At 35.3% G+C, this 12682-nt stretch overlaps 1 protein-coding gene across 1 annotated transcript in view; it reads left to right on the top strand.

Annotated features, from left to right (window-relative positions):
• SGCZ (sarcoglycan zeta) overlaps positions 1-12682 on the top strand; it is a 1115594-nt gene that overhangs the window by 1086317 nt on the left and 16595 nt on the right. Inside the window, exon 6 of the mRNA XM_027529936.1 lies at positions 3072-3144. Coding sequence (XP_027385737.1) covers positions 3072-3144 — 73 coding nt within the window. The remainder of the gene's footprint in view (positions 1-3071; positions 3145-12682) is intronic.

A 12682-nucleotide genomic window follows, 5' to 3' on the forward strand; every position in this document is an offset into this window, starting at 1 on the left:
ACTTAAGATGTGAGAATTCATCACACATTTTTGTTTTCCTGAAGTGAGGGTAAAGCAGATCTGTACTTTTTGTCCGAAATAAATGTTGACTAATGGTTATATTACTGGTGGTTCAGATGGTAAAGAGTCTGCTTGCAATGCAGTAAATGCAGGTTCGATCCCTGTGTTGGGAAAATCCCCTGGAGAAGAGAATGGCAACCCACTCCAATATTCTTGCTTGGAGTGATCCATGGACAGAAGAGCCTGGGGGCTACAGTCCATGGGATCACAGAGTCAGACATGACTAAGCAACTAACACACACACACAATGGTGAGATTTACCAGGTAAAATATATGGTGCCAAGTAAATTTTGAATTTCAAACACACAACAAATGATTTTTTGAATAAGTATGTCCCCTGGAAGTTTGCATACTTATACTATGATTTTATGTTTAACCAAACTTCAAAATTAATTCAGTGTCGAGTATTTTAAATTGCTAAGTCTGGCAACCCCACCAATAATCTGGTATTTGTGGAACTTTCCTGTTCATGGGAAATCTATATTTATACATTTTTAAATTTTTTATACTATGAGAGTTTGTTTCTGGCTCAGATGGTTTTTATTCTTCCTTACTGATTTCCTTTTAAGATCATCCTTATTGTTTATTTACTGATGCTCTTTTGACTCATTTTGGGACACAAAGTGAAAGGATGAGATTAATTTTCTCATTATCTGGAAGTCTGAAGCTAGTTAATTATTTATGTTATGCAGTTTTCAATTTAGCCCCTTAGATGGTATGATTATACATTTTTAATTCAAGAATATTTTCTTAATAAAATCACCAATATTTTTCTGTTGATACTTAGAACTGAGACCATTATCAGGTTTTCATCCTCACTGTAAAATTAAACATTTGATAACATTCTAGTTTCACTAATATATTCTGTAGTAAGTTACTATATGTGGCATGCTGTTTCGAAGTAAATTTTGCTACTATTCATTAATTATGTTTCTGGCATATTATCTGGGAAGTTTTCAAAATTATAAAATAATAGAAATTAATTTTTGAACCCTGCACATGGATATCTATCCCATCTGTAAAATACATATTATGTTAAAATGCCAAAGGAATCTCTCCTTGAGAAATGGAGCTATGTAAAATATGTATTCAAATGCCACCCTCCACAACCACAAAATCAGAGTTTTATCTAAAACTGTTATCTTACTTCCAAAGACTTATTTCTGAGAATTGTTCACTAACATAAATAAAATATTTTACAAAATATCAAAAGAGAAAACTCCTTAGAGAAATAATTGCTCTAAATGTGTGAAAATGGTTAAATAAATAAACAGTATGCCCTACGTAGCCTCTCTAGGAAAAAACAGAACAAAACAAAAAAACTACTAAAATCCAATAATAGGTTAACAATGGTGGATGGTTTTTAGTTTACAAACTAAAATCTGTAATCTTAGGAATTTACAGGAACAGAAGGCAGTGGCACCCCACTCCAGTACTCTTGCCTGGAAAATCCTATGGACAGAGGAGCCTTGTAGGCTGCAGTCCATGGGGTCGCTAAGAGTCAGGCACTACTGAGCGACTTCACTTTCACTTTTCACTTTCATGCATTGGAGAAAGAAATGGCAACCCACTCCAGTGTTCTTGCCTGGAGAATCCCAGGGACGGGGGAGCCTGGTGGGCTGCCGTCTATGGGTTGCACAGAGTCAGACACGACTGAAGTGACTTAGCAGCAGTAGCAGCAGCAGAACCTTATACACTTACACTTCGAACCATAATATAGATGGAACCATGTAACAGATTTTGAAAACAATTTCTTCCTCCGTGATTCAAGGTGGAAGATCTGCATTACTGTTTTATGTAGAGTCCTTTGGTGATTCTAGTATATCTCCCCATGTATACACTTACTTTTTAAGGAATTTAAATTCTTTCTGTAATTTCTTAATGGCACTTTCTTCATTCCTTATGGAATCAATTTACTTTACACTGTTCTTCATGATAAGTAGAAGCAGCTTCACATTGAAGGTATAAAATCTGTATTTGTATTTGCACTGTATTATCAAGCTGCTCTTGGAGCCATTGATGGAGAAGGTATGACATTCTACACCAAGATGTTTGAATAAGATTAAACCAAAAGATAATAGAGTTTATTTCCAAGGGAATGATTTCATTTATGTAAAATTACAAAATAAAAAAAGGAGGCTGTGTCTTTTCATCATCTTTAACAAACGTCTTTGCATTTAATTTTTGGAAAAGAAGATCATTTTATTTTTCTCAGTTAAATTAGGACTCTTGTCATCCTGGAAAATTGAATGGCAATAATAAACAAAAGTTTAGATAGAATATCATTCAACTGCCTGAGCACGTGACCACTTGAGACAACTATGATCCCGCATAAAGTCCACTCCAATGAGTTCTAGCCATTTATGGTTTTAGAGTGAGCCTTGATTTCACAAAAGTAAAAGTAAGGTGCCCTGTTCTCTGCAGTTCGATGATCACTGTAACTAAAGGTGGGAGCTGCTTGTGGGTGAATTGCTAAATGCCCTATGAACCCCATGCCTTTAAACAGTTAATACTATACTACATCAGAGCTCACTGCCCACATTTTCATTTCAACTTTGCTGCTTGTAGAAAGAACTGAATATTGAAACATATTCCTACTTCAAATTCACTTACCTGAGAATAAAGGAACAGGAAAGAGAGAGAGATTTGTTCTGTGATCAGAGGGTTACAATTTTCACTCAGTCTGAACTTTTGCGAATGAGATCATCTTAAAAGGGGTCAACACAGTGGGACTGCAAAGAGTCAGACACGACTTAGCGACTGAACAGCAGCTGATGGTGGGACTTCGATTTTCCCTTTTTGGTCCTTCACGACCTTGAACTCTTTTTCCAGGTTTTCTCTTCTTATTTGTTGTACAGAGTCGGACGCAACTGAAGCGACTTAGCAGCAGCAGCAGTCCTATTTTAAGTTTTCCCATTCTTAGAAGAATATTTAATGCATAAAAATAGAAATGAAAACTACTGTGTCTGTGCATTTGCTTATACTGACTCTTGCATTCTGATTGCCCTCAGGCACTGAAGGAGCAGTGTTCGGGCACTCTGTTGAGACACCGCACATCAGAGCGGAACCTTCCCAAGACCTCAGGTAAGTCCTGGCCTCTACACTAGTTTCTATCACTGAGGATGGCCCTTGATATATAAAGAACCGAAGTAGAAAATATGCTACAAAACTGTATAAGGAGTTGACACTCCCTGTCTACACGGCAAATAGATAATCAGCTATTTGATAGAGGGCAAGAACATGTGAGTTACTATTCTATCCTTCTGTATATTTTTCCTCTACAAATGTACAATGGATATAAAATAAATATATCAGACAGGAGAAGTGTGGAAAAAGAAAAGAAAAGGCAGTTATGGAGGATGTTGACAGGAGGACTGATGCAAATAGGGATTTCAGAAAATCTGAGGTAGATAATGAAATATATGGCATGCATAGGCATAAAAAAAGGGGAGGCAGACAATGAGAGAAAGCTATAAACAGTCAGAGAAGGCTAAGTAGAGGGAATTACAGAAACCAAAGGAAACAATCATCAGTAAAAGGCAGAACTTAACTGCCCTATGATGGACTCTTTAATCTTATATATTTGGTGAAATAAGCTCTGTCTGTCAGTTTGAGAGGACAATTTTATAGTGTATTCTCCCCAGGATAATCATGGCAATCACTGATAAAAGTTAAAATACTAAAATCTAGTCTATTCTTTAGATAACAACTTATCTATTGTTCTTAATTCAAGAAATGTTATATTCAATATATATTATATAAACTGTATATAAAATTATATACAACTTGTAGTGGTATATATTGTATATTATATATACTTGCAATATATACATATATTAAAATTATCATGCCTTAAACCAATACAATATTATATTCCATCATTAATTTCAAATAGGTAAATAGCATACTGGACTTCCCTATAGCCCAGATGGTAAAGAATCTGCCTGTGATGCAGGAGACCTGGGTTCGATGCCTGGGTCAGGAAGATCCCCTGGAGAAGGAAATGGCAACCCACTCCAGTATTCTTGCCTGGAGAATCACATGGACAGAGGGGCCTGATGGGCTACAGCCCATGGGGTCACAAAGAGTCAGACACGACTAAGTGACTAACACAGATAGCATACTAAAATGCATTTCCTATGATATGAAAAAAAGACAACCTTTTACTGATATTAAAAAATAAATTACATATTTAAAATCATTTTTAAAGCTAAATTCAAATATTAACCTGAGAGAGAGTATTTGTCTTGAAAACACAATAAAATATTGAGCAAAATACTCATTTTATTTCATGAAGAGCAGGCTCAGCCCTTCCTATGTGGATAAGTGGAAAAAATACTCAAATAAAATTAGAAAAATCAAGTTGAAAAATGTTAATGAAAAAAGTCACACTTTTACAACAGTAAATTTTGCAGCCCTTATATTTCTGTGATAAAAGTCCTTTAAAAATGTGGTTTCTCACTAGGTGAGTAGCGCAGATTTAAACAGCTAGTTAATAACAGAGAAAGTGGCCCTCTTCATGTGATAAAAGTATTTTTAATAAGACAAATATGAAAATTATCTACTTTATACTTAACCCCAAGGATTTAGGAGTTTGAAGAATATGTGAAAACAGTGTCTCATAGAGTGTTATAGTCTTGATTTATGATTCTATTCTCAGTTGGCAACTCAACATTTTTGTATAAATTATTTTTTCCTTTTCTACTTAACAAGGTTGTGTTCCCACTAGAACAGGAACTATATCTTCCTTATTTATCTTTAGTTCAGTAATAGCCAGGCACTCTACCTCACACAGAGTAGTGTGGTTATACTTTGTTAATTATTAAAACTGAATAATGAGGATACTAAATGTCTACATATAAGGAATGTAGTATCATTTGTTATTATATTACTAAGATACATGTGACTAACATTCACTTCAGTTCAGTTCAGATGCTCAGTCCAGTCCAACTCTTTGTGACCCCATGGACTGCAGCACGCCAGGCCTCCCTGTCCATCACCAACTCCCAGAGCTTGCTCAAACTTATGTCCATCAAGTCAGTGATGCCATCCAACCATCTCATCCTCAGTCATCCCCTTCTCCTCCTGCCTTCAATCATTCCCAGCATCAGGGTCTTTTCCAATGAGTCAGTTCTTCCCATCAGGTGGCCAAAATATTGGAGTTTCAGCTTCAGCATCAGTCCTTTCAATGAATATTCAGGACTGATTTCCTTTAGGATTGACTGGTTGGATCTCCTTGCAGTTCAGGGACTCTCAAGAGTCTTCTCTAACACCACAGTTCAAAAGCATCAATTCTTCGGCACTCAGCCTGCTTTATAGTCCAACTCTCACATCCATACATGACTACTTGAAATTCCTACTTTTTTAAGCTGTGTTTTACCAGAGATACCAGAGTTTCATTCAATAAAAATTTTAATTACTAAGTTCTAAAAGGAACATTTCTTTTTTGCCTCTAACATTTTAGTAATTATGTACTCATTTCACAAATTTCATTATGAAAAGCCTATTGCCAAAAAAGGAGTAAGAACCAATTGCTATTTTAATTACCTTGCTGACATGTCTCAACTTTCATAAGTATGGATGTGAATTAAATTATAATTAGTACATCATGTTTCTGGCTTTTATTTTCTAATTATTCATAAAACACTGAGCTAAGCTAGACTTATCTGTTAGTGCTAAAAGCAGATTGGCAGCCCTCAAGATGAGTGGTGCTGATCTAAATTCCAAAACTGAAACAGAAGCAAAGCACAGTAATGATGGCAGTATTCAATTATTCATTTGTGTACTGAAGATTAAAAGCAGTGTCTGAGAAGATCCTTACAAGCCCTGCTGACAATTTTCCTTTCAGGGCAATAAGAAGTCCCCTTAGTTGACACCTGACTGAGTCTAATCAACAAGGTGACACTGGTTGACCAAGTAAATGTGTAATTTAGGGGGTAAGAAGTTATGCTGTCCTTGATTTTGTTTGTCAAGAATAAAAGACTTGAGAAAGAAACATTTCAAAAAGTTTATTATAGAGTTTAGGTAATATTTTGGTGTGGATATGTAGTAGGTTGCTATAATTTATTTACTCAACAGCTGTTTGATGAATGCTTAATATGTGCCAAAGTCTGCACTAATCTTCATGTGACTTTTAAACATACATATGTAGAGTTTCTTTATTTTTTTAACATCAAGTGATCCTGGTTTTTGGCAGAGACATATTTGTTAACTAAACAACAAATAGTCATTAACACATCATAGCCTATTTGCCTGAAATTGTCCAAGTATAAATGTTCTTTTTTCTTTTTTTCTTTAATTAATATGTAGCTAAATTATTGCAGTTCAATAGAATTTCTGCAGTCTTTGGTCAGAAGTGATAAAATGTATAATGTAATGCCCGTTGTCCAAGGATTGTTTGGATCTGCATTCTATTAACTTATCACTGTTACTGTTTTACCACTTTAGGCTACCCTGGAGAAGGCAATGGCACCCACTCCAGTACCCTTGCCTGGCAAATCTCATGGATGGAGGAGCCTGGTAGGCTACAGTCCATGGGTTCGCTAAGAGTCAAACATGACTGAGCGACTTCACTTTTCACTTCCATGCACTGGAGAAGGAAATGGCAACCCACTCCAGTGTTCTTGCCTGAGAATCCCAGGGACAGGGGAGCCTGGTGGGCTGCCGTCTATGGGGTCGCGCAGAGTTGGACACGACTGAAGTGACTTAGCAGCAGCAGCAGAGCTTTCTCTAGCTGCAAAGCACATGGTTCCTGTTTTCACATTTGTATTATTTCCCGACCATTTGCACACCCTTTATGGCCTCTTCCTGCAAATTAGATAAAACAAACCCCTCAGTCATCAGTTCTCCCAGTTCAAGAATAAGGCAAGAATCTAGACTTTGAATCAGTAAAATGAGTTAATATTTAATGATAGAATTGGGATCTTTTCATCATTTCCATTCTCATATGTATATAATTTAAAACAAAAATGTGAGGTTGACAGGCTCCTAATTAATCTCTGGAAACATGGAGCTTTAATTTGCATCATTCTTGTGTTCAAGGAAAAGCCACCAGTTATTAAATGGTATGGGTTTTTTCCCTGAGAGAATTTGTCAGTAAAGAGGTAAAATACTTTGCTGGTATTTTTTCTACCTATGAGAAAAAAAAAAAAAAAAAGTGATGATGAAGTAGTGTTTTTCTCCTCTCCCCTTCCCTTCTCCATACCTCTCCTCTCTTCCCTTTTCTCTTCTTCCCTCCCTCTCTTTCCTCCTTACTTCCTTTTGTTCTTTCATTCTCTGTATGTATTTATATATTTATTTAGAGTTAGTAGCAAATGTGCATGAGATGCTTCCCTTTACTTGAGAACTGGGAGTAATGATTGACAGAGGGATCTGTTTGATCTAATTTTCAGAAAGAGACTATGAAGGGTGTGCAAATGGGCAGGCAATAATACAAATGTGATAACAGAAACCATGTCCTTTGCAGCTAAAGAAAGCTCGGGGTAGCCTAAAGTGATAAGACAGTAACAGTGACGAGATAGTATAAGAACATATGTTCAGGTCACAGTTTGCATTGTATTATTTCTTCTTAAAACACTTCTCTGTTCAGTTCTCCATTTATTTCATCCTTGAAATGGCAAATAATGAGTACCAACTCTATCTCTGGTACTGTCTTAAACATTTAGCAAGAAAAAGATACATCATACTCAAGTTCTGCTTAAGTCTGCATTTAGTAATTGCATCTTGCAACTTAAGAGTAAGAGAAGTCTGAATCATTTTCTCAGAATGTTGAGAATTCTAGAGATCTTGACCACTCATTTTCAAATTTGAGAATTGCAGAACACCTTAAAAACAAAATCTTGTTACATTTTTGGTATCTAAACACCAAAACTGAATTGCTTGGAAAACATAGGCAGAGGAATGACCAGTTCAACATTAATCCTTCTCTCTACTATAATCTCTGAGTACCCACTATGAAAACTCCTCTGCAATCCATTACTGTGATTACTATAATGCTATGAAAATGAACACAATTGTTCTTCACTAATTCCAGAGACTAATGACATAGAAATCCACAAGTTCTTCCAATACACGTGGGCTTCATTTTTCAACAGGCCTTTTAGAAATTATTTTTTAGTAAAATTGAATAAGTGTATGTTGTAAACTTTCCTCAGTGAAAGCTTGAAAATTTCAATAGAGAAGAAACTCAGGGCATCATTTAACTGTTGATACTCTGTTGTCAAAAGTCTATTTATATCCAGGTTTAGTCTGATTCGAGTCTCCTAATCTGAGCCCAGGGCATTCTAAAGGGATTCTAGGCTAGTTTGAGAAGTGGAGGGCAACTGGAGAAAATCAGTCCAACCAAAGACTGAAATTGTAAATGATCTAAATTCTTTTTCCTTATGATTTCTGGGCTTTAGTTTTGTTTAAAAGTTTTGTTTCCCTTTTCTAAATTTGGATTTCTTCTAATTTTATTGTTTATTTTGTACACTAGCTTATTTCGTTTGTTTTTTTTTTTTTTACTTTACAATATTGTATTGGTTTTGCCATACATCAACATGAATACGCCACGGATGTACACATATTATATTTTGAGTAAATAAAATGGGAACTTATGTTCTGAATTTTCTTCCAATTTTCTATTAGAAAATAGTCTCTAATTTATTCATATTTTTAATAGATAAATCTAGAAATTATTCTTACAGAGTTTGTTAAGTATCTAATGTTATTTCTTCAGTATGGAAGTCAATTTATTAAGCATCATTTATTAAATAACCTCATATTTTCCACCCCAAAATGATTGTTACAGCTTGTCAAATATTAACTTCTCATATATACATGCCATTTGTTTTAGATTGTATTGTGTTTCATTGACCAAATTCTCTATTTATAATTTTGATATTTTAATTAAAATACCTTTATATTAAGTTCTAATTTTAAAAGGAGAATCTCCTACTTTACCTTCATTTAACAAATCTGATAACTGTCATACATATTTTTCCTCTAGAAATATTTTGACATAAAGTTTTAAGTTTCAAGAGACTCTACTGAGATTCTTGTTGGAATTTTGTTACATATGTTTATTATTTTGACATATTCGAATTTTCATAATATGGTAGTAAATATGAGTTTATTTTTATCCAGAAATACCTAAAACTCTTGAATTTCCAGGTAAACTATTAATATCAGATGTATTTTCTAGATACTTCTTTCCTGGAAATATTGTAAAATACAGACTTTGAATAATATAACATTTATATTAATATTGTGATTTAGCAATAGGAATTATATTTTTTCAGTATTCCTGTATGTCATTAATATCTGTATTATAGTCAATAATCATCAAACATTAGCATCAATTAACTTTTTTTATTTAGATTTTCATTGCACACAGTTTGACAAACTTTACCCCCCAAAACTGGATAATCCTGTAAGATCTGTGACCACACTTTCTTTCCCCACAACTTATTACAGACATTCTCAAGCATTCTACATGTTGTGCTTAGTCACTCAGTCATGTCAGATTCTTTGCAACCCATGGACTGTAGCCTGCCAGGCTCCTCTGTCCATGGGGATTTTCTGGGTAAGAATACTGGAGGGTGTTGCCATGCCCTTCTCCAGGGGACCTTCCCAACCCAGGGATTGAACCCATGTCTCCTGCATTATAGGTGGATTCTTTACCACTGAGCCACCAGGGAAGTCCATACTACATGTTAAGAGTATTTTACAGAAAGCACCTATACCCCCAGCTAGATTCTTCTAGTATCATTTTTCTCTGTCTTTAATTATGTATACATTTCAACTATCCACCCACCGATATATCTTATTTTTATTCATTTGAGCTTGAGTTGTATAAATCTGTACACTTTTCCTTATCACTTCAGCATGTACATCATTAACTAGCTTTCAAGATCACTTACAGTTTCTTTCCTTTCATTGTAAAATAATTATGCAATGATATTCACAAAGCCTAAATGCATATTTGCTGGGTTTTGAAAAATGCATACACTTGTATAACCCAAAATTTTGTCAGATAAAAACATCATCACTCAAGAAAGTTCCCTCATTTCTTTCCTGGTAAATCCCTACCATGACCCACCAGAAGCAAACTCTATTCTCCTTTTATTTTTAACCCTATATTAGGTTTGGAGAAGGAAATGGCAATCCACTCCAGCACTCTTGCCTGGAAAATCCCATGGACGGAGGAACCTGATAGGCTACAGTCCATGGGGTCGCAAAGAGTCGGACACGACTGAGTGACTTCACTTTTTTTAGTACTAACATAAATTGATCATAGAAGATGCACTATTTTTTGTAAAATTTATTTCATTCCACACAGTGTTTTTGAGATCTATCCATGATGTTGTCTGTATCCCTTCTGCTTTATTGCTGATTGGCTGTATGAACATACAATATTTTATTTATGCATTTTCCTAATTGAAAGATGCATGGGCTGTATCTAGCCATGTTCAGTTATATATAAAAATGCCAGAACTTTCCAAAGTGGTTGTATCATTTAACTCTTTGTCAATGAAATTTCAGTTAACAGTCAAGCTAAGAAGAATTAATGAAAGGAAATCTTATTCAAGCCACACTAAAGATTATAATCCAGGAGACAAACTCTCAGAAGCCCTGAGAGCTGTTCTGTCTGTCGGAAGGGGATGACACAGTCATGTACATTTTAAAGACACAGGATATACTGGTATTTTACATAAAGTTCACCAAAGACTAACAGGCCAAGTAAGTATAGTACAAGGGCCTTCCTTGGTGGCTCAAATGGTAAAGAACCTGCCTGCAGTGCAGCAGACCCAGGTTCAATCCCTGTATCGGGAAGGTCCCTTGGAGAAGGGAATGGCAACCCATTCCTGATATCTCAGTTGGTAAAGAATCCGCCTACAATGCAGGAGACCCCGGTTTGATTTCCTGGGTTGGGAAGTTCCACTGGAGAAGGGATAGGCTACCCACTCCAGTATTCTCGGGCCTCCCTTGTGGCTAAGCTAGTAAAGAATGCACCTGCAGTGTAGAGACCTGGGTTTAATCCCTGGGTTGGGAAGATCCACTGGAAAAGGGAAAGGCTATCCAATCCAGTATTCTGGTCTGGAGAATTCCATGGACTATGTAGCCCGTGGGGTCGCAGAGTCAGACACGACTGAGTGACTTGCACTCACTCACTCACCAGTATTTCTCGTCTGGAGAATTCCATAGACATAGAAGACTGGCTAGCTATAGTCCATGGGGTTGCAAAGAGTTGGACACAACTGAGTAACTAACACTTTCACTTTTCACAAGCATAGTACATGGGGAGCAGCAAGTCATTATGACCCCCTACAGATACGGGAAAAAATGGTATTCTTTTAAGAGGTTACATAGCTAATGTCAGAAGAAGGAAAGACAAAGATCTTCCTATGGAGCAGGCACTCCCACCTTTGAGGTGCTCTGGTTAACATGAGGCACAGATGTACACTCCACTTTAGGAACAGAGGGAGGAGGCCCAAGCTAAGAGAGAGAATTTTACTTTTAAACTTTCTTGTCCTTCTTTAAAATACAAATTTTATTTCATCATCTTCCATCAAATATGAAAGAGAATTTCATGTTTCACATGTTCACTAACATTTAGTATTAGCAATTTTATTAATTCAAGCCATTCTGGTGGCTGTTCTGTGGAATTTCACATTATTAATTTGCTATTACTTGATAATTAATATTAATCACTTTTTCATATAATATGGAACAACCATGTATATCCTTTAATGAAGCATTTATTCAAATTTTTCTCCGTATTTTAATTTTGTTCTTGTATTTTTATCTCTGAGCTGGACTATTATTTATATATCTAGGAACTAGTCCTCTGAAGTTACCCCTCAATATAGGGATCATATATGCATTTTATTGATGGTAATTTTGAAAGGCAGATTTTCATCTTGAAGGTATCTAATGTATCATTTTAAATATTTACTAGTTACTGCTTTTTGTGGCCTAAAAGTGTTTTGCCTACTCCCAAGTCACAAAGATGCTTTTCTTTAAAAGCCTTCTTTTTTAGCTTTTAATTTTGATAACTGTGTGGCATAAATTGAGGTTTATTTTGTCTATATAGAGATCAATTATTTCAGCACCATTTGTTGAAAAGACTTTGCTTTTTCTCATTGAATCACTTTACTGACTTTGTTAAAACTCAGAAGCTCATACATGTAACTATTTCTGGGTCTCTATTTGATTCTGATTTTCTATTTGTTATCCTTATGTCAGGTCAGCACTATCTTGTTTACTGTAGCTTTGCAATAGTTTTTAAGTTCTCCTACATTGTTGTTCTTTTTTAAAGATTGCTATGAATATTCTAAAGTATCTGCAGTAGCTAAATAATCCTGATAAAATGACTCGATCACACTAAAATTCAAAGACTTTCTAGGTAAAATATAGATTATTAGAGTGCTGATATTGAGTGCAATGGAGACCAAACATGTAAATTAAAGTTTTTCAGAAATATTTCCATTTCTTATTAGAGTGCATTTCACAGTGCTGGTGGGATGATTAAAAGATCATCCATGTAAAGTTTTAAGTACAGAATAAGTTCCCAGTATTAGCTTTTAGTATATTACTATAAATAGATGGCTAACAAACTAATGAAGAACAGATTTAATGATGT

Source organism: Bos indicus x Bos taurus, chromosome 27 (genome assembly GCF_003369695.1).
Source record: "Bos indicus x Bos taurus breed Angus x Brahman F1 hybrid chromosome 27, Bos_hybrid_MaternalHap_v2.0, whole genome shotgun sequence".
Lineage (NCBI taxonomy): Eukaryota > Metazoa > Chordata > Mammalia > Artiodactyla > Bovidae > Bos > Bos indicus x Bos taurus.